General features: G+C 44.2%; 1 protein-coding gene across 1 annotated transcript in view; it reads left to right on the top strand.

Moving 5' to 3' along the window:
• Positions 1-22,120, top strand: part of itga1 (integrin, alpha 1) — a 322,507-nt gene that overhangs the window by 107,900 nt on the left and 192,487 nt on the right. The window contains exon 7 of the mRNA XM_078550022.1: positions 20,234-20,382. Coding sequence (XP_078406148.1) covers positions 20,234-20,382 — 149 coding nt within the window. The remainder of the gene's footprint in view (positions 1-20,233; positions 20,383-22,120) is intronic.

The following is a 22,120-nucleotide window of genomic DNA, read 5'->3' as shown; positions in this document are numbered from 1 at the left end:
AAGAGTTTACCCATTCTTTTGAATGGTTTATTCAACAAATGCAAATGTACACTTTACCTTCTATCCTTACATTTATCTAATTAATATCTCGAACTATTACACAACGAGGCCAGCTGGCTTTAATCGAATTAAGCCATAAACAGGCACACACATATAGACACAGACCCTACTACAAATCCAATTTAAAAATAATTTCCAATAACATAATACACATTAATATCTCCATGACAGGGGTGCTACTATATTTGGGGAGTCTGTGAACCCAACCTTTGAAAATGGCCACCCGCTGTTCTGATTTTCGTGGCTGGGGGGAAGGAGGGGTGATGGGCCCGATTATAAATCGGGCCTGTCACCCTGAGCTGAGTGCAGAGGCTGCCAGTTTCAGAGGCAGGCTGGCTGGAAGACCTTCCTCTGGCACTTGTTTGAATGACAATTTGTCAAAGAACTGTCAAAGCTAATAGCTCTGTCAAATAAGAGCTTTAACAGTTGGAATGAATTTATGCACTTTTTACACACAATCATGTTTACTTTTAACAATCCCAAAGAGTGACTTACCAATCCCAAAGGATGCCGTACTTATCAAAAAATATCCTGGGACCATGTTCAAAGAGGTACCTTACCTCTCCAAAGGGGTACCCTGGCTATCCAAATGAATCCACCCAGTTCAGACGTCTCATCTAGTCTAATCTGCACACCCTGGGTTTCACACTCTGGGCCTATCAAAATCCAATTCAGTAGTGGCAGCTGCTGATTTAAATAGTCAGATGCCTCCGTAAACCACACATTCACAAACACCAGCCTGACTCCTGTCCCGCCCCTGGGAAAATAGGAAGTGCTGTGTTCAGGGACGGGACTTATGATTTCCAGGCTTGTAAGCCAATTTTGCCACAACAAAGGCTTGTAGTCGTGGTGAAGATCTGGGTCATAACCTGGAATTTCTTCTTTATTCTTTCGTTGGAGGTAAGCGTCGCTAGCATTTGTTGCTTATCCCTCACTGCCCTTGAAAAGGTGGTGGTGAGCTGTCTTCTTGAACTGATGTAGCCCATCCATTGTGGGTACCAGCTGTTAGGAGGGTGGTTCCAGGATATATACCCAGCAACAGTAAAGAAATGGTGATTTTAGGGCAGAATCTACCCCTCCCACCATAGGCAGGAATTGTGGCAGGCAGAGGCGGATGATATGGCAGGAGTTCAAAAATTGGTTTCTCAACATTGGGAAATCAGGTCAGAATCGTCTTCTCCCGGCTTTCATGGCGGGTGAACTTTCCTGCTGAAAAATGTCGGGAACCCATTTTGCATCTCATGAATGTTCGTTACCAGGCCAATAGACCAGAATCTTGTGGCCCCATCAAATCTTCCTCCCCACCAGTGGGAATTTATGCCGTTCAGTTATCCGACTAAACAAACATGGGATCCACCCAGTGAGGAAAACTTAGAGGATGTACTGATCAGTTGATGCTGCCTGTGTCATTGGTGAGGACTGCAGGAGATGGTGTGCAAGGGGCAGGACGGAGTTGAGGGCTTGAAGTAAGGGGGGGAATGTTGAAGGCTCATAGAGAGGAGTGGGTGTGAGCAGGGAAGGATGGGTATGAGTGGGAAGTGGGGGTGTGAGCAGGGAAGGGGGTAGTGTTTTATTTGGAGGGGTCAAAAGCAAAGTTCTGAGAGAAGAACTGAGAGTATTGATGGAACAAAGGGGCGTTGACAGTGAGAAGGGTAGTGGAATGTGGGAGGGTGGGAAGATCAGGGTGTGGGTATGTGCTAGGTTGGGAGGGTCAGGGTATGGTCAGGAGAGGGCCTCCTGCTGCCATCCCTTGGAAAAAGGACTTTCCTCAATGGCCTGGTGGAGATTCTCCTGGGAGGCTTGCTGAATTGTGGGGCCAAAGGTTGTTTTCCTCTACTGCACATCATTTTGCAAGGGTTCTGGCATCGTTAATGAAGGGCTGTCCAGGTGCCTTTTAAATATAGCGCCCAGACATAACGGTGGGGCATCCCCACCACAAGACTTGATGTAAACCGTGTGCATGCATAAATAATGAGGCAGGAAGCACATGATTGCACGTACTCGCCCACCCTGTTCACCAGCAGAAGTAACTCTGACTTCCTGCTCCCAAACTTAGGCCTGGAGCGGAAGTTTTGTGCCCAAATTTCCAAATTGGCTTGGAGGAGGTCTTGCGTGTGGTGGTGTGTCCATGGGCGTACATTTATGGTCCCCTGGCGAGTTTGCAGTCGGAGGAACCTGTAAAATTCCCCAGGTGGCCTTCACCGCCCTCCCACCTGCCACCGACCTGCACACAATTTTACGTGGTGTGGGCGAGGTTTAGGGGGCCCACCTGCCCTCACCCCACATGAGGCCCTTAATTGGCCAATTATTGGCCACAAAAGGGCTGCTTCCCACTCGCCCTCAGTTTTTCAGGAGGAGTTCAGGAGCAGGGGGGATGCCCAGTAGGCCACCCTCCTTGGGGCCTCCCTCAGGGGTCCCCTTTCCACACTGGGCCCCATGCCCCCCCAGGGTCTGCCCCCTGTAGATGCTCCCTCCCCAACTGGTCTCTCCATTGAGACCCCCAACTGCCCCTATCTCAACCTCCTTGGGCCTTACCCCCCCGCCGCCCCCCCTCCTTGCCTTGAACCCCCTCCCTTCCCACACTTGCCTGGCCCTGGACTCCGGCCGGGACTTAGAACCTGAGGACTGCTTGTAGTCCAGACCTGGCCATTGCTGCTACTGGGGCTACAGACTACCGAATTCCCAATTCAATTGGCCAGTAGCTCTCTGAAACTGGAATTCTTCCTGTGTGTTGGGGTGGAAGTCCCGTCTCCAACCAATTAATGCCCCTTGAGAGTGTTAAATGGTCATAAGGTTGTTGTGATTAGCGGGCATGTGTTCCCGCCAATGCTTCAGGTGGTGGGATCAAAATTCTGTCCTTGTTCTTCTAGGTGGTAGAAGTTTAGAAGAGGCTGCTAATGAGCCTTGACAAACTACCCCAATATATCTTGTAGATGCCACAGTGAGGAAGTGCTGGGGGGAGTGAATGTCCATTTCGGGTGTTACATGTCATTGTCTGCTGTGTCCTTTACAACCTGGTGCTGCAATGGGGAGAAGAGCTGGCTGAGGAGAAGATGTAGGAGCTGGAGGTCTCCTCCAATGAGGAGGATGTCGATGGTGATGAGGTCCTCAAAGATGACTATGGTGGTAATGAGGCCCTTGCACTGGCCAAATGAGGCAGACACGCTCGGGAGGTCCTTGTAGCTGCTAGATTTGTGGAGTTTGATGACAACATGCAGTGAGGAGACACCATACGATCCTCACATTGCATCAATGAATGTTTGACTCCAGTCTGGCTTATGGCAGTGCACATACCCTCTGTGATAAGGCTCCTGTCATAGAGACACAGTGGAGGCCCTAATAGTCGCTTGATTGCAGGAGGATGTTGATAAAATGCAGTGAGGACACTCCATAGGTCTTCACATATCCTCAAGAATGTTTGACTCCTGTCCAGCTGAGGGCACCTTGTTTATGCTCTGTGATCAGGGTCGTATCATGGAGATGCAGCCATGAAACTTTAGAAGCACCTGATCCTTTGTCCACCTTCAGCACCTGTCACCTTCAGGAGCACAACGTCACTGGTCAAGGATGCTGAAGAGATGGGGCGCCGACCCCAACTTAAAGGTGCTGAGAGCACATAGAGAGAATGACGAAACTCTGACGCCTGCACACAACATTCTGACAGCAATAACCAGCACCATCGAGGTGCAGGCATCAGTAATGTGCCCAGGGACTGTGAGGCCGAACCATCATTTTGGTCTGAAGGCTGCACAAAGCATAGGGAAGAGGCCCTGGACTGAGACACCTGTCTTTTATCTTGTACAGAAAGATTTTACATCTGAGTAAGATGAACTCTGCTCCTCAGAACAAGGAGCCATAGGCAGGGAGATATTGTTGAGAGTTTATATACAATAGTGAACATTATGTACAAGTGATTAACACCCGTGCCCAGGCTGTGCAATACATCTTCCTAGCTTCCTAACCCTGCAACTACGTCTTGGTGCTCCCCGTCATCCACAGCAGAGGCGTTGGCAGCCTGCTGACTGCTACACCATGTCTGTGATGACCTTGACAAGCGTCCTCTGGAGAGCCAAGGCCTGGAGGGCCCTGGCCTGCTTTCGGGGTCCTGCTGTATGGCAGTGGCACCCTCCTTGAGCGGTGGAGCTGGAGCTGGTGGGGTCACAGGAAGAGGGGATTTTGATGGGCCAGACAGGCCCGAAGTCACCTGGATTGTTGGCCTCGGGGGGTATACATGTTGATCCTCCTCCCTATGGGTGCCAAGAGCCCCTGGCTGACTCTTGCAGAGAAGAGGAAGCTGGAGTGAGGTCGAGCTGACCTGAACCCCTCTCGTGTACACACTGTTGGAGGCCAACTATGGCATCTGCAATGGAGATAAGCCCACGCAGCAGTGCAGGAGCGAGGTCCTGGACCAAGGTCTCCATGGCAGCCACCATTTTAACTGTGTTGATCTCAGTGCATTGACATGCTGGCGCTATCACCTCAGCCTGAAGGTGGACGGACTCCTCCATTGTGCCTTGCAATCTGAGGAGTGCAGCGGACATCCCTTCCTGATGTTCCCGAGCTTGCCTTTGCAGATTCAGCAACTGTGACATAACTGAGTCCAGAGGCTTGTCATCTGACTCGGACTCAGCAAATTTCCAGCCTCCAGCAGTCCACCAAGTGCCAGATTCCTGGGAATCCTTGCTGCTGCCTGCTGTGGATCACAAAGTGTGATGTGCTCACCAGATTGTGATTCCGAGGCTACTCTAAAGCTAGGTCCCACTGAAGTGTCTGTCTCTGTGCTTGTCGAGGGTGACAGGACTCAAGGATGGTGCCTTCAGATTGCAGAGATTTCTTCAGGGCTTGGTTGCAGGCCTTGGGTCATGAATTCTGTCAGCTGTTTCCCAGATGTGCCTGAGAAAGCAAGGAGAGATAATCAGTGCTTGGCAAGTGTGTGAGAGAGTGAATGTTGATGTCCCTTGAATTGGCAGTCAGTGAGGGCCCTGTGGATGTGTGATGGATTTCTGAGTGTGCGAGTTGAATGATGAGAAGAGTGACTTACCCTGGTGGGATGGAGGAGATCATTCATCCTCTTTCTGCACTGGGTTGCTGTCCTCTTTTTGCAATGTATTGGCGCTGACCACCGCTGCCACCACCTCTGAACCTGGATTAGTGATGTTATCCTTCCTGCGGCCAGAGTGGGGGTAGAGGACATCATGGCAGGCCTACGCAGCACCCAAATGGCGCTCAAGGGATGCGTCGCTAAACCAGGGGGCTGCAGTCTTTTTGTCTTTCGGGGCCATCCTGTCTTCCATGAAGCAGTCGTGGGGTGGAAGCACTGAGGTGTGTGCGTGGCTTCACTTTCAATATGGCGCCCAGCATCATGAAGTGGTGAGGTGATGGCGAAGCGGGCAAATGAGAGCCTGCCTGCCATCGAAATGGAGCTTTTCCTGGGAATATATAATTAATGCCGTAGGTTTGGGATGAAACAATGTGAAAAGCTGCCATTGCGGCCAGGTTGGTGAAAATCTGGGACAGTTCCACCCAGAGAGATTTTGTGCTGTAACCTCAGAGCTCCCCAGCGTCAGATTGGGGGGTACCCCAAATATTCACTGGGGAATCCCCATCTGAGGTTCCAAGGTAAGGGTTTGCATGGCAATTGCCCAGAATCACAAACTTCTGATGGGCAATTTCCCTGAATAGGAACCATCTAAAGTTTGTGATTGATGGTTCCAACTGTGTTACACAAATAGTTACTCAGATAAAGTTAGAAGAATTAAAAAATTTTTCTAACGGAACTATTGTGAAGACTCAGACCAACCCCTCCAATGGGACGCCGACTAACCAACCCCTCCCCATGGGATTCCCACCCTCTGTGGGCCAGCAACCCCCAACCTCCTGAAATCTGACCCCACCAATCTCTGATCCACAGCCTCTGATTTCGCCTCCCCACCCCCCATCAACCCCCAAACTTATCCACTTACCTAGTCTGTCAAGGACCTTTACATTCCATGGACCTTTAACTTACCTGGTTTGACAGAGCTGTGCTTCGATACTTTCTTGGGACAAGCTGCACTGCATGGATCTTACCCGGCCTGAGTCAGAAAGTCGGGCGAGACAGGCTCGGAAAAAGTTCACAGTTAATCAGGCGTGGAGTGGTGTGTCACTGATTGCTACTCCAAGGAGGTTACTGCCCTTTACTTCCCAGCTTCTGGTTTTTCCCCTATTGTAATATGGAGTGTCACCATTGACCATGATGTGTAGTTGGCCCTGTTTGTATACCATATGATTAGCAAACAGTGATAGCAGGACTTGTATTTCCATGTCAGCTGTTAAAATAACAGTTTACAATTTACAAAGCATTTTCAGTATTCTAAGGAATGAACTTGCATTTAATTACCACTGTTCATGACCTCAGGACATGCCAAAGCTTTACAGAAATGAAGTAGTTTTTTGAAGCGCAGTCTGAAATGCGGCAACTAATTTTCTCACAGTAAGGTTCCACAAACGGAAGTGAGATATGATCTAGTGATGTTGGTTGAGGGATAAATATTAGCGAGAACACCAGGGAGAAATCTCCTGCCATCTGTGAATGGATATTTTACATCCACTTGCACATATGAACATATGAAATAGAAGCAGAAGTAGGCCATTTGTCCCCTCAAGCCTGTTCCACCATTCAATAATATCATGGCTGATCTATTTATGTTTCAGGTTCTACATTCCCATCTACCCCTAATAACCTTTGATTCCCTTGCCTTTGAAGAATCTATCTACCTCTGCCTTAAAAATATTCAGTGACCCCACTTGCACTGCCTACTGCAGCAGACAGTTCCAAAGTTGCGCAATCCTCAGAGAAAAAAATTCTTCTCATCTCTGTCCTAAAAGGGCAACCCCTAATTTTAAAACAGTGCCCCTAGTTCTGGACTCATCCACAAGAAGAAACGTTGTTTCCACATCCACCTTGTCAAGAAGATTCAGGATTTTATATTCTTCAATCAAGTGTTATGACAGAGCTGATGGTAAAAGCTGAGTTATTCAAATCCCGAAGGGAAACTTGAAACAACTGCCACAACTTGTTTTACAATTTGTAGAAATTTTGAGATGCGTGCCTTGAATTCAGTAGTAATAAGACCACCAAGCTGCCTAGGTTTTACAAAACTAGATTAAACATTTATTAATAAGAGAAATATTTTAAATACATACATAGATCTAAAAATTACTACTCTGATAACTTCTAAATTCCCTTAATCAATCTAACTCCCAGTTACATTTTTAGGCAGCTGTAAGATTTAAAATCTTTTAAATGACCCAGGCAAAGAAACATGATACCGTAAACATGTCAAATTCAAAGATAGTTTTCTTAACTTCAGTCCTTTGAAAATAACATTTTGAGGCATAGTTGCTGAAGGCTTTTCATACTTGTAATATCTTAAAATGCCTTACACACAGCATTCATTCCTTTATACATATTTTCCCCTTTGAATGCAAATACCCATTGCTTCACTAGGCCTTTGGACTTTATCTTTCTGATAATAAAAACCCCTCATACCACTAAGTTTTACCAGTAATCTTTGGGGAAAAATAAACACTGTTTCTAAACTTCACCTGGCTAGGTGGCACATTTCACTCCCTCTTTTGAAAACAATCTAGCCTGGTTTATTTAAAAATGCAAATGCTCCCTTGACACCTATGTTTCTAAACTTCCCCATGTTTACCTAATTAACATTTCAAACCTAACTTCTCTTCTTACATCAAAGCACCCAGGCTAACTGCCTCTAATTCAATTAAGTCTCTCTCTCACACACACACACACACACACACACACACACACACATATATATATATATATATATATATATAGACACATCCCACTATTACTCTATTTTACAATAAATTCCAATAATATTATGAGAATTATATCTTCCAGACACAAGTCACCCCTCACTCTTCTAAACTCCAGTGTAAACAAGACCAACCTGTCCAACATATTCTCATAAGGCAACCTACCCATTCCAGGTATCAACCTAGTAAGCCTCCTCTGAACATTTATATCCTTCCTTAAATAAGGAGATCAAACTACACACAGTATTCAAGATGCGGTCTCACCAATGCCCTATATAACTGAAGCGTAACCTCCTTACTTTTATGTTCAATTCCTCTTGTAATAAAGGATAGCATTCTATTAGCCGCCTTCATTACATGCTGTACCTGCATACTAACTTTTTGTCCCTCATGCATGAGAACTTCTAAATCTCTCTGCACCTCTGAATTCTGCAGTCATTCTCCAATCAAGTAATACTCTGCTTTTTTTAATTCCTCCTACCAAAGTGAACAACTTCACATTTTCCCACATTATACTCCATCTGCCAGATTTTTGCCCACTCACTCAAATTATCTATATCTGTCTGCAAACTCCTTATGTCTTCACAATGTACTTTCGTACCTATCTTCGTGTTGTCTTGAGAGGGCAGATGGGCTCCCAGTTTAATATCTCATTTGAATGAAGGGACTTCTGACAGTTCAGAATCCAGTCAGTATTGTAAGGGAGTGTCTGCTTGAATGATGTGCTCAAATCTCTGGTGTGGGACTTGAACCCACAATCTTCGGAATCACAGATACCACTAAGCCATTGTTGACACACAACTTATAAATGCCACTGGTAATAAATTCAAATGTTATAGTTCATCCATTACTGGAATGATATTGCACACTACTAGCCATAGCTGTTTACTCCAAGCAGTAACCCTAACAGATTTATTCTTACCCTCAACAATTGAGAATGCAATCTAAGCTTAGTGTCTACATGCTACCAGCAACAACAGAAAATGAATGAAGAGGGAATTGGCAAGCAACACGATGTCACAGCCTAGTCGTCTGCTGTCTGGCTTGAAATTTAGTAAACCACTTTATTGTTTATGCAGTGTGTAACGTAGCCAAGCTTGAAGAGAAGACTCCGTTGAGCATGCTGCAGACATGCTCCCATTAAATAGTATTTGTTTCTCATAATAATAGAAAGCATTCATTTTCTTCAGCATGCCTGAATCACCAGCTGGGGTTGTGATGTATATTTAGTTGTGTGCTGTGTCCTTTGCATAGGTGGTGGGTCACGATTTCTCAATTCCCTGCTATTCCATAAAAGGGAAGAAAAGTCTTGATGAAGCCAGTTGGACTGATTTTCTGGCTACACAAAACAAGTAGATAGTCTGAAACTACAGAACACAAATGTCAAAGTTATGCAACAACAGTGCTATCAAAATGAATATCGTAAAGTAGTATGTGCATTAGGATAATGGACTAATAGTTCCTTTGAAAAAAATAGTCAAATTGTGGAAATGTTTTCAAACCCATATTTTTCACATGTTACAGCCATCTTGTTTAAATTTAACAAAATTTACTTGCCCAGTGTAAGCTAATTTCAATGACCTATTAAATCTCCTGTTTTCAACCAAGGCTCTTGCTTGTCTGATAATTCATCAAATTTAGATGATAAGGCAAAGTTACTGTCACAGATATCATCCAAGATTTGTTTAATGTAACAACCCTCAGACAGACAAAACAGCATTCCTCCAGTCCCAGTCAGATCCCACACAGCCTTTTGCTGGAGAAATAAGCCTGCTGTACTCCTCCAAGATTATGCTTGATGAATAAGTGAATTAAACGCAGTCTACAGCCCTTCTCTTGTCTAAAACTTTGATGTTTGAAAGTCAGTTGAGGCATTTCAGGCTTGCAGCCCAGGAAAAGTTATTAGCTGTTACGGATGGCAGTTTGCTGATCTAAAGTGTGCCAAATGTGCAACTGCTGTATGTAACTGGGATTGGTTTTATCACACAACTGCTATTTGACCTGCCTATCATGTTAGACGCAGCCTGTTTTTTAAGCTTCTGTTTTTTCTTCCATTCTTGTCACTTTTGGCGTAAGAAGACTACAGCCAACCTCCAGGAGAGTGCCAAGCAATTCCAAAACTAAGTTTCCACGCCCAGTCAACTGTTGCCTGTACTTTTATAAATTATATTTTGTGCAATAGCTGTATGTCTCCGTGACATTTGATGAATGCATTTCTTTATTATTTTAGGTTCTGTTTGAGGCTGGACCTTTCTTTTTGTGATATGTCGCTGCATAAAAGTCCTGGAACTCCCTTCCTAACAGCATTGTGGGTGTAAACCACATGGACGGTTCAGGAAGGCTGTTTCATCTTGAGTTCGGGATCCAGATGGGGTTTCTTTAGGGTTTGCCTGTTACCCTAAAAATGCAATGATAGGCTGAAATTCATAAAAGACATTCTTGTTTATTTACAGATCTATGTACATCTCAGGTTGCACTTCTGTTTCCCACCAAATCTCATCTCTTAGTCATGAGACATAACATCATTGTTACATCAGTAGCTACATCAGTATAAGGTGCTCCAGATGTTAACCCTTTGCATCTCCCCTAAGTCTTTATCCCAACTATAGGCATACTCCTACATCTCCCTCAAAACCTCAGACATCACAGGGGTGTGGTGCCTTGATCAATCTCCATGATGGTCCTGACTTTGTTTCGAGGTTGAGGATGAACTGCACTCTCTCGTTATTCGATAGGAGCATCTTCCACCTAGGTGGTTGTAGAATTTCTACTTGTTTCTGGTTCCTTGTCTCCACCTGGATCTAAATAGTACGTCCAAGGTTCCATTGGTTTAATTCCCAATGATATCAAGGCTCTTCAGTTCCAATATTTCCCTGGTCCATCTCAATTCTGTAAGATCTCAGTTATAGCGTTCTTACTATTACAATGCCTTCTTTCTGTTGATCTCACTCACATATTCTGTCCCTGGGCTGTAGCACTTTCAAGTCTCATGCTCTGTGGCTGAAGTTGAGATTACAAGCTCGACTGTCTCTTTGTTGCTCCTCACGCTTCTTAACTTTCTCATAATTATTTGAGGTAATATTAGATTGTAGTGCTTGTTGTAGAGTTGGAAGTTGTGTTCGCAACCATCTTCCCATCAGTAACTCTGACTGCAAGAACCCACCTTCTTGCGGTGAGGTTCTGTAGTTAAGAAGAGCTAAGTTAATATCTTCATTTTCACCAATACCCTGATTTTTCAAACTCCTCTTTCTGCTTCTCCATTCAACTGAGGATGTTAAGATGAACAAGTTGCATGCATGAAATGATATTCCTGCGCAAAATTGGAAAACAGATCATTGTAAAACTGGGGATCGTTGTCTGATACCACAACATCTGGTGTCATTTTTGATGAAGATTCTTCTTCGTGATGTAATGACTGCCTCGCCATTAATGATGTAATGCAGTCTACTCACTTCAAACCATCTGGAGTAGTATTCAATGACGGTGATGAAAACTTTGCCAAAAACTCAAATCCATTCCCAGGCCTTCCCATGGCTTCGTAGAAAAGGTAGATCATGCAAGTGCTTCGCTCTGCTGCTGTCTATGCACTGCACATGTAAAGCAATGTGTGATTAAATCTTCAGTGGAGTGACTGATGCCTGGCCATCACACTGACTGCTGGGCTGTTGCTCAGCATTTCGCTATTCCCAAGTGACCTTGATGGATTTTCTGAAGAATGTCGAGTCTACGTATTTAAGGGATGACTAGTATGTCATTTAAAAACTAAGAAATCATTGATTGTGAGATGTTTTCCCTATTCAAAGTATTGGTGATGTACTGGGTTATTAGGAGTAGGTTCCTGTCAACCATTCTGACAATACTCTTTTATTTTGATGCACTTGTCATCCTGCTGTTGTGTTTAATTAATTTCTTGTAATCTCTTCTCAGTGGCTGGTAATTATTTAGTAATGAGTGAAGTATATGCTTACACTTCTTCAATAAAATTCAAATTTTCCAGCTCCGCTTCTTTAATTGCTGTTATCTGATACTTCCTTTGAATGTACCCAATAAATGAATCATGTCTCATGAGTCTCAGCCCAAAATGTTGACTTCTAGATGGCGTTTTTGCAAGTTCCTGTAGGTTAAGAAGACTAGCCAAAGCATTTATGGTCAGTTTCAATTTTAAACTTTAATCCCATCACATAATCAGAACTTCTCACAGGCCCATGTGGCTTCCAGTGCTTCTATTTCAATGGTTGCACACCTCTTCTCTGTGTCCGTGAGTGAACTGGTTTTCTTTGCCCATTTTTAAAAAATTTGAAATAACACTACACTCAAGCCTGAAGATGATGCGTCCACTGCTACAATTGTTGGCAACTCTGGATCATAGTGCGCTAGAATTTCTGGTGATATTAAGAAATTTTTGATCTTGTCAAAAGCATTTTGCTGGTCCACGTTCCAGCTTCAATGTTGACCTTGCCTCAACAACTGTTGTAACGGCTCATTGATTTCCATCCAGTTTGGTGGGAATGTGCCTACTTGGTTGACCATGCCAAGGGATCTTTGTAATTCTGTGATGTTTTCAGGCTGTGGGAACTCGCTAATGACCTTGATCTTCTGTGGGTCCATCTTAATTCCCAAAGCTTGCACAATATGGCCTAAGAATTTTATCACAGGCTTTGCATGTTCAGATTTGTCATTTAGTGTCAAGCCTGCTTCCTGTAGGACTTTGAAGACTGCTCTTACTCGATAGTCATGTTCTTCCTTTGATGAACCATGTATGAGAATGTCATTGATATGGCATATTATTCATTCCAAGGTCTGACACATCGTTCTTTGGAATATCTTGGGTGCAGAAGCAATTCCAAATGGTAACCTATTAAAACAATAATGACAAAGTGGGGTGATAAAAGTAGTTAACAGCCTGGATTCTTTGTCCTGAGGCAACTGCCAAATGCTGCTGTTAGCATCTAGTTTTGTGAAAAGGGTATTTTTTTGCTAATTTAGTGAGACTTTCATCCACTGATACCATTAGGTCAATCTCGCTCTCTACTGACTTGTTTAATTCAGTCAAGTCCACACAGATTCTAATTAAACCCATTAGACTTTGGTACTGTCACCATTCCAGAACACCACTTTGTCTGAATGGTCACTGGCGAGATGATGCCTTGTTGTAACATGTGTTCAATCTCACTCTTGACTTTTTCTAAGAGTGGGTGAGGGAGCTTCCTCGCTGTGAAGAGACATATAGGCTCAGCATCTGCCCTTACAGTTACGTGATATTCTGTTTTCAGCTTTCCTAAGCCTAAACATAGGGATGGAAATTCATTCCTGAATAGTTTACTGGATTGCTCGTCATTAATTTCATCAACCTTGTAAATCAGCCTCAACTGCAAGCATGCTTTTTTGCACAATAATGATGATTCCTGGTTCTATATAATGTGCAGGGGTTCCACAATTTATTTATCCTTGTATCTTAATCTTACCAAGTGTTGGCCTATTACTTTTAGTGTAGTCCCTCCTGGACTTTGCCCTGGATGGTGGATGGCTGTAATGTGTTTTTTTTTAAGCACTTTTACTTCTTCAGATAATACTGAAACACCTACACCAGTATCTAGCCTGAATTCTGTGGGGTGACCATCAACATCTAATTTAATGCTCCAATAATGATCTTCTGTTTTGTTAACTTCGCCTAAGAAGGTTATTTTTTTTTTTTCTGTGGCTCTTCCATTTCTTGGACTTTACTTGGTGGTGTTGTTGTTATTTCTTTCTTCCCATGAGCTATAGGAGCTTTGGATCTGCAGGCTATTTTAAAATGTCCTAACTTACCACAGTTGTCACTCAGCTCCTCCTGCTGGGCATTCTTCCTGCTTGTGCAGGGTTTTCCCACCACACTGAAAGCATCTCGAGGTGGCAGTTAGTGTGCTTTTTCCAGATTTCAAGGGCTTTTGCTTCACTGCTCTTTCTCTTTTCTGTCCAACATATTGAATGGCTTCATTCATTTTTCCCCAAGTACATCAGTTTTCCCACAAACAGCCACTCTGTTTTGCTTCCTAAGGTTGGCCTGTTGCACTATTTGTACTGCCTTTGTGAGAATTAAGTGTTCCCTCATTTGCAGGAGATCTGATAGGGTTTCATCCAAGACCCCACCACTATATGAACGCATATTAACTAATCTCTGAGGATCCCATGGTCGCAGTTTTCCACGCGTCTATACAGATCATTTATAAATGAGTCTATGGATTTGCCCAGTTTTTAGTCCTCTTATTAAATTTCGCTTACTCAATGATCAAATGTTTTTGAATACCGAAGAACAAATCGAATGTCCAGAGGACTTCCTCATATGAGCTTGAAGCCTCAGCAATGCCTGTGTTGCAATAACACTGTTTGGTATGGCCCCTACTGTGTAAAGTACTGACCTGGTCCTACTGTTCTTTTTTATGAAAACCTGAAGCTGTTCTGTATCTGGAAAAACTCTTCCAATTTTCCCAATGTTGAGCCTGTTGCAAGCCTTCTGCTCTTTGGAATGGTTCTGGGAGTGGCAATGTCGACTCCATGCTTATCCTAAGCCCTGGATCTGCTTCTGCTTCAGATGTTTGGCTGTTTGACTGTTATCTGTCCTTACTGCTGTCTGGACTCTGAGTCTGTGTGTCTGCTTGCATTCACAGCACCCATGATCTCCATTCTCAGGTGAGTCTTCAACCTTTCTTCCTGTCCTTTTCCAATGATTCAGAGGCCTTTCAGACCTACAAACTTGAGGTTCTCTGGGTCTTTACATTCTGCCTGCTTCCACCATGTTTTGGATGGTGCACCACTGACAGAAACCACCACTGGCATTGTGTTTCATTTTGGGTTCGGGGTCTAGATGGGGTTTCTTTGGGGTTTGCCTGTTACCCTAAGAATGCTACCATAGACCGTTATTCTTGTTTATTTACAGATCTATGTACATCTCAGTATTTTACGAGCTTGTACTTCTGATTCCCACATGTCTCTTAGTCATGTGACATTGCATCACAGTTATATCAGTAGTTACATCAAAATCAGGTACTCCTTATGTTAACACTTTATTCTACAAAGGTGGCTCACCACGATCTTCTCAAGGGAAATTAGGAATAGGCAATAAATGCTGGCCTCGCCAGCAGCACCCACACCCTGTGAAAAAAAATTTATTATATGTTCAATTTTTCTGCTTCACATCATGAAAGGAGCCTGGCGTGCTACCCTCTGATCATTCCTCCCACCTTATAGGATAAGTGCCTGTACAAGAACTTTGTCTCAGTGCCATGGCTGAGACTGGTAACTGATAAAAGAAATATACACTTTTCCCACTGCGTTTTTAAAAAATCATTGCTGGGATATGGATATTGCGAGCAAGGCTGGTGTTTATTGACTTTCCCTGGTTTAGCTGAGAAAGTAGTAGTATAGCTCATTGTTTTGCTAGGCCATTTCGGAGAGAAGTTAAAAGCCAGCCATATTAATTTGGTAAAAGCAAAAAACTGCGGATGCTGGAAATCCAAAACAAAAATAAAAATACCTGGAAAAACTCAGCAGGTCCGGCAGCATCTGCGGAGAGGAACACAGTTAACGTTTCGAGTCCGTTTGACTCTTCAACAGCTGGAGTCATGTGTAGGCCAGACCAGGACGTCAGGTATCCTCAAAAGAAGATTTGTGAAACTTTTTTAAGACAATCCAACAGTTTCATAGTCACTGTTAATAAATTAAATCCGTATTCTACCCTGGTGAGATTTGTCAGGATTATTAGCCCAGCCTCTGGACTACTAGCCAAGTAACCTAAAAGAAACACTATTGTACCTGTTTGCTGCTAGCAGCTATGTAAAATTACCATCGTGCCCACTGATTACAGAAAGAACATAACACATTTGCCCTGAGGTGTAAATACCTGGAAAGATCATGATTTGATCCGATTTGGTGCTGAATTGGCTGATTTCAGGCAGGGTGACAGTACCGATTCAGTCCATTGGCTCGGGGATGGAGAAGATCAACCAGAAGTCTTTCTCCTAATTCTGGCTGGAAAGTGTGTGTGTACATTGCAGGTTAGGACAAGATAGAACATTGCTGTGATATCCTTTCACTATCAAATAAGCCGCTGGCATTCACTTTCTAGGTTCCAACATAAAGGATGATCATTTCAAAGAAATACCAGAGATCTGTGAGCAACACACACCAGCGAAAAGTCAGCCAGTCAGTATCATCAGGAGAAAGTGAGAAAACTGAGTAAAGTAAAATATCACCATTGCCCATTGTCTGGGCATGTTCCTGTTTACAGTTAGTTTTCTATAGCTAGGGAAAAAAGTCGGGAAATTAGGTGGCAGCACATTTCTTTGGTGACACCAGCTGTAGCTGCGTTGAACTTACTGGGACAGGTCACCGTCCCTGCCACAATGGCAGAGGAACTGCAGGTGGGGATGGGGCTTTCACTGTCCCCCTGACTACACTGCTGACCCTGACTGATTACTTACTGCCAGAGCAATTTAAGTGAGTTGCAGTGGTGATCCTGCTGCCATCAAATTATCCACTTTGATTGTAGGAGGGGATTATCTGTAGCACTTGCTGCAGCAGTGCTGGCAGAGCTTTGGAAGCAAAGTGACCAAAGTTATTTTCCTTCCCTCAATCTCTTGCTTCAACTAATGCAATCAATTACTCTGCACGCTGATCCCACTGCCCGATTGTTGCTAAGGTGAAATCCATGGCAAGTGCATCATATGGTGCGTTCCAGTCATTTGTGTCTAATTGCAACTCACCTCTTGCATATTTGGGGAGCTGCATTGTACACCCAACAGAAATTATGAAAGTAGCATCAGGTGATGCAGACTCAAGCTCTCATTTCACTGCCCAACATTTTCCTTCCCTACCCAACCAGATTAGCTAACCAACATAACTACAGAGGACATGTACTCCTATAATTTTATATCACTGTGTAAGTCAGAAACATGGGCTTTGCTGTGTTTCTTACTCTAAATATTATTTCCAACATTTGTAAGTTTTTTTTCACGGAATGCATTGGCTCTTGTAGAACTCATTGAATGTAAAAAAAGTCAGAGTGGACTCTTGCTTGGTGCTATCTTTAGCATTATTACAGTACATGCTCTGTAAGTGGACAGAAAAGAACATCTGTAGCAGGAGCCTGTGATTTGCAAGTTACAGTCTCTGCTTCATATAAATGCATTTTTTGTACATCTGGTCTTGATCAGCTGCTGCTCCTTATACAGGAAACCGAACAAGACAGTTTGTTCCAAGAGGAAACTGCTACAACAAACTCCTGGATTAGTTATTGCACTGACGGTGGGATGGCAGCCTTCCATCGTTTTCCACTGCTTTTGTTTTATTTATCTCTGTGTCCTCCTGAAATCCAATCATTTTCTGCTTGTCTCCATGATGCAAACACTTGGCAGGAATATAGTATTTGTAAAGATATTACAGCATATGTCCTCCAAGACCAAAAGCCTAACGTCACATGTAAGGACCTGCGTGTGTATTAAAACAGATCAGTCAGACTGAACTATTAAAGGAGCTTTGTTCCTTCATTTAAGAAATTATTATTTTTTATTTGAAAAGCAATTGATGCTATGATGTTAATTATGTTAAATCAGATTGTAACTTAATGAAGTGTGCTCATTTGGCTCTCCTCTTACTCCAACCCAAAAGAAGTTTGCCAATTTTTTTTGAAGGCAGCACCGTCTTTTCAACATTCAGGAGTATGCTTCAAGTTTTCTGAATGTTTTCAAGTAGATATTTCAGCAACCACACTGTAGTACCATTCTGTAACATTTTGGCTTTTCACTTGCAATGAAGTCTAGGGGCAGAATTTTACAATCCCCTGCTGGTGACTTTGTAGGGCAGGGAGGCTCCACAACATTACTGGGGTGGCCTTCTGGCCACCTACCCGCCCACTCCCAACCTGTATGAAATTTTATGGGGGCAGGGAAAGACCTAGGGTTCACCCCTTCACCCACACCCCAATTGAGCTCCTTACGTGGCCGCTAACTGGCCATTTAAGGGCCACTCCCTGTCCAGCCACAATTTTGAGGCCTATGGGAAGAGTTTAAAGTTGGGGAGGGGAAACCCGACAGGTTAACCTCCTCGGGCCTCAGGCGGGTAAGGGGTGAGCACCTCCCTCACAGGCCCCCTTTTCTGATTGGGGATCCCCAATCAGGTCCGCGCAATCTCCCCTCCCCCCCAGCTACTCCCTCCCACCATGACCTTCCAACCTGACACCCACCCATCTCTTTGTAGCCTAGCCAATTTCTCTACACCCTCCACCATTACATTTACAGCATTTTCTTCATTTATGAAGATATTTGTGATGCTAATTTAGTGTCTCAGCATGCCCTTTAGCCCCACAAAAACATTTCCTTTTTGGTCCTTAATCAACCGCCCTTCCTTTGACTATTCTTTTACTCTTCATGTAAATGAGATACTTTAGTGTCCCTTTTATATTGCCTGCTAATCTTTTCCCATACACTCTCTTCTTATTTCTTTTTTGCAGTTTGCTCAGCACTGTTTGTATTTTATTGCTGAGAAAAGAGACATGCAATCAAAGCTTTTTGTCTTGCACTTATCAGGATAGCTCAAGAATTTTCCAACAGCAACAGGGAACAACAATTTATATTGCATGAGAAGAGAGTGCTGATTGGTTTGCAAGTGGACCCTGGTGGAGGCATTGCCATGGAGAATGCAGCATGGGACTCTCTTCTCATGCAGTATAAATTGTTGTTCCCCATTCCTATTGGAAAATTCTTGAGCTATCCTGATAAGTGCAAGATGAAAAGCTTTGATCGCATATCTCTTTTTTTTCAGCAAAACTCAAGTTATGTACTACCGAATGGCTGTATTTTGTTTAATTCTCAACTCTATTATGTACCTTACTTTTATCTTAAATCCCCTTGTCCTGTTTAATTTTAATTACAATGTGTTCACTCATCTAGTAAGCTCCAGAATTGGATGCCCTTCTTTTCCACCTTGTGGAAATGTATCTAGTCTGTACCTAAAACAATCTACCCTTTAAAGGCCTCCCAATGTTAAATTACTGTTTTACCTGGTAATTTTTGTTTTCAATCATCTGGACCAGATCCACTTCTACCATTGAAATTTAGCTCTATACCACTTGAGTATCTTCAATCTTGATTGTTCCTTATCCTTTCTCATTTGCAGCTCTAAACCTCATCACCGTTTCCCAAATGGTCTCCCACTGGAACATGCCCCACTTTGATATGTGGACTTCAGCATTACAATTAACGTTCCACTCCTAAACTAAACAAATGGATTCTGTCTCTGAAACCTCATGCACAACATCCCTTTCCACAGATGAAACCATGTCTTGGATCAATATTGTCACCCCGCCACTCCATTTTTTCCTTCTCTATTTCTCCTCGATATTATGTATATAGATAATAGTTCCAAAGTCCATGGAGTGGCTGCACCCAGTATAGGTTTTGAGATATAAAGGACCTTCACTGCTGGTTTTGACAAAGACTGCAGGGTCATGAGCAGGATCCTGCTTTGCATGGCAATGGTGGATACTTAGGGGACAAATCTAGGGTGCCAATCCATTGAAGAGACTATAAAGTCTCAGAAGAGCACACTGCTGGGGGGCCCTGATGTCCGTCCTTACTCTGGAAAACATTTGTCAGCTGCACTGAGTGGCCCTCTCTATCTTGGCCTGGTCCCCAGGCAGGCACTATTTCTACCATTGAACAGCCTGATCTACCAGGTCTCGTTGCAGCTACAACCCACTGATTTTTTTCCCCCTCCAATTGAGAGGCAGGGGTGTGGAAACACCAGTACTCAGAGCTGTCTTCTCCAGTTCCACCCCCTCTTCTAACACTGTCCTTGTAAGTGGCATTTGGAGCCTACATCCTTTGCAAGATTGAGCACAAATTCTCCTGAAACACCAGAACCTGACTTTGCCGTGTTTTAGCCCAAATTATAGTCCTTCTGGAAGACACCAGTCCCAGTTACAACAGAACAGCAGAACAGTAAAAGATTCCAGGGATCTATTACATAAGAAATAGTTTCATATTACCTTGCATAAGACCTATGTCTTGTAAAGATGTTTACGTGCAGTGAGCCTCAAATCATGCCTTAGAACCGTACAACAGCCCTTGGAATTGACTATGCCGGGTTAGTACTCTACAGAATCATTGACTCATAATTGCTCTCTACTGTATGTTCATTGCCACATTAAATGCTGCAAAATTGCCAGTAGGATGACAAAGTGCCCCAAAATTATTTTGCTGACATAAGAAAAGGATTGCACTATTTCCTACTCATTCTCTGGATTTATAAGAAATGAAAGATCAATGCTTGTGGTTTCACTGGAGTAATGTTCTTTTTCTCACAAATGACTCAGGTTGGAATTATGCAATATGGTCATAAAGTCACACATGAAGTCAGTCTCAACCAGTACAACACAACAGAAGATCTTGTGGAAGCTGCTAAAAAGATAAAGCAGGGTGGTGGAAACGAGACAAAGACAGCCCTTGGAATTGACTATGCCAGGTTAGTACTCTAAATACAGAATCATTGGCTCGTAATTGCTCTCTACTGTGTACAATTGTAAATGAAGTGGAGTGATGCCTCAGTTTAAGCATGGCTGTATTTTTCAGAGGGAGTGTATTTCTATACAAATGTTTTTTTGGAATGAGGTTCCCGTTTCTCTGGTTCAGTCTGGTGCACCACATGTAATCAAAAGTTTAAGGTGACCAGAGGTTACTGTGTGCTACATATAGACAGGAATTTTCTGTCCCCATTGGCAACGGGTATCATGGCGGGCGTGAGTGGACAATAAGGCGAGAAGACGATGTTGTGAAACTGGTTTGCGATTGTGTGCTCCACCCGTCAATGGTGCGCTGTGTTTCCTGCCACTGCATGTCAGGAACGTCATTTTAATACATCTGCATGTAATTATTAGGCCTGCTCACTGGAATCATCCCCCATGTCAAATTTACTGCCAACATTGGCGGGAAAACACACCGGTGCAGAACACGTCTGGCCAAGTGTGATGTGCAGAAGTTGAGACTTACCATTATTAGGGCCTTGCTCACATTGCAGACATGTGAGGAGCAGAAGATGCTGGAGCCCTACAGCTACCAGACCCTGGAGGAACATGTGCATAGCATACTAGGCAGATTCCCATGGACATGGCTCCACCATGAAGCAGCTCACGGAAGGTGGGAGTTCTCAATTGATGTCTGGGGTCTGCTTTGGGACATCAGGGTCTTGGCCATGGGCTGCTATGGAAGATTGCCAAGCTGGGAGAGGAATGTCCAGCTGTGAGTGGGAGAGGAAGGTGTACTGGGGCGGGGAAGGGAGGGGTGAGGGAGTGTGGGGCGAGGAGGGTGTAACGGAGGAGAATGCGGCAACAGGGGGAGGAAGGTGTTAGGGAAAGAATTCGGTGGCTGGAGGGATATGGAGTAAGGGTGGAGGAAGGAGTAAGTGGGGGGAGTGAAGTTCAGGTGAATGTGCAAGGGAAGAGTCTGTGGAGTCAGTGACTGCGTCCTGGGGAGCAAACTGAGTGCGCGTGGTAGGGGGGAATGGTGAGTATGAGAGGACAGAATGAGGTGGTAGGGTGGGAGGGTGTGGGCATGATGGTAGCAGTAGAATGGACGATGAGGGTGGTTCGTGGGGCAGATATGTACCCTGGGGGTGGGAAGGAGAAGGTTGGGAGGTCAATGTGAATTTGGGGTGGGATTGTCAGCAAGATAGGGAATATGCACGTTCACCTGGACATCCTGGAAAGAAAAGGGCTCTGGTTGGCAGGCGACAGTGGGGAGGTGGAAGGTGATGTTGGGGAGTCAACAGTGATGGGGGAAAGGACGTGGGTGACTGGGGCAGGGGGGAAAGGATGAGGGAGCTGAAAACAATCATTACAACAACCATGCTTCTGAAATCGAAAGTGACCGGAGCCTCGTGTTGGACAGGCACAGGTGCATGGGAGTGTGATCAGTGGGTGGGTGGCGATGTAGATCAGCTCAGATGGACAACTGAAACAGAACCCTGGCAGACAGAAGTGAAGATGATTAGGACATTGAGATGAGTGTGATGGAGGAAGGCTCCGCATGCATGGGAGAGTGCTTGCATGAGGCTCCGAAAGCTCTGCCACGCACACACTTCTCCCTCCAGAATCACTCGTGGTCTGGCTGCGTGCAGCTGAACTGCTAGTGGGGCGGCCAGGGATGGTAGGGATGCAGGGGGAAGACTTGTGAAGCCTGTAAATGAAGCTGAAAGGCACCATTAC

This window comes from Cetorhinus maximus, chromosome 1 (genome assembly GCF_964194155.1).
Source record: "Cetorhinus maximus chromosome 1, sCetMax3.hap1.1, whole genome shotgun sequence".
NCBI lineage: Eukaryota > Metazoa > Chordata > Chondrichthyes > Lamniformes > Cetorhinidae > Cetorhinus > Cetorhinus maximus.
The sequence above is the reverse complement of the archived record's forward strand: the minus strand, read 5'-3'. Positions and strand labels throughout refer to the sequence as shown.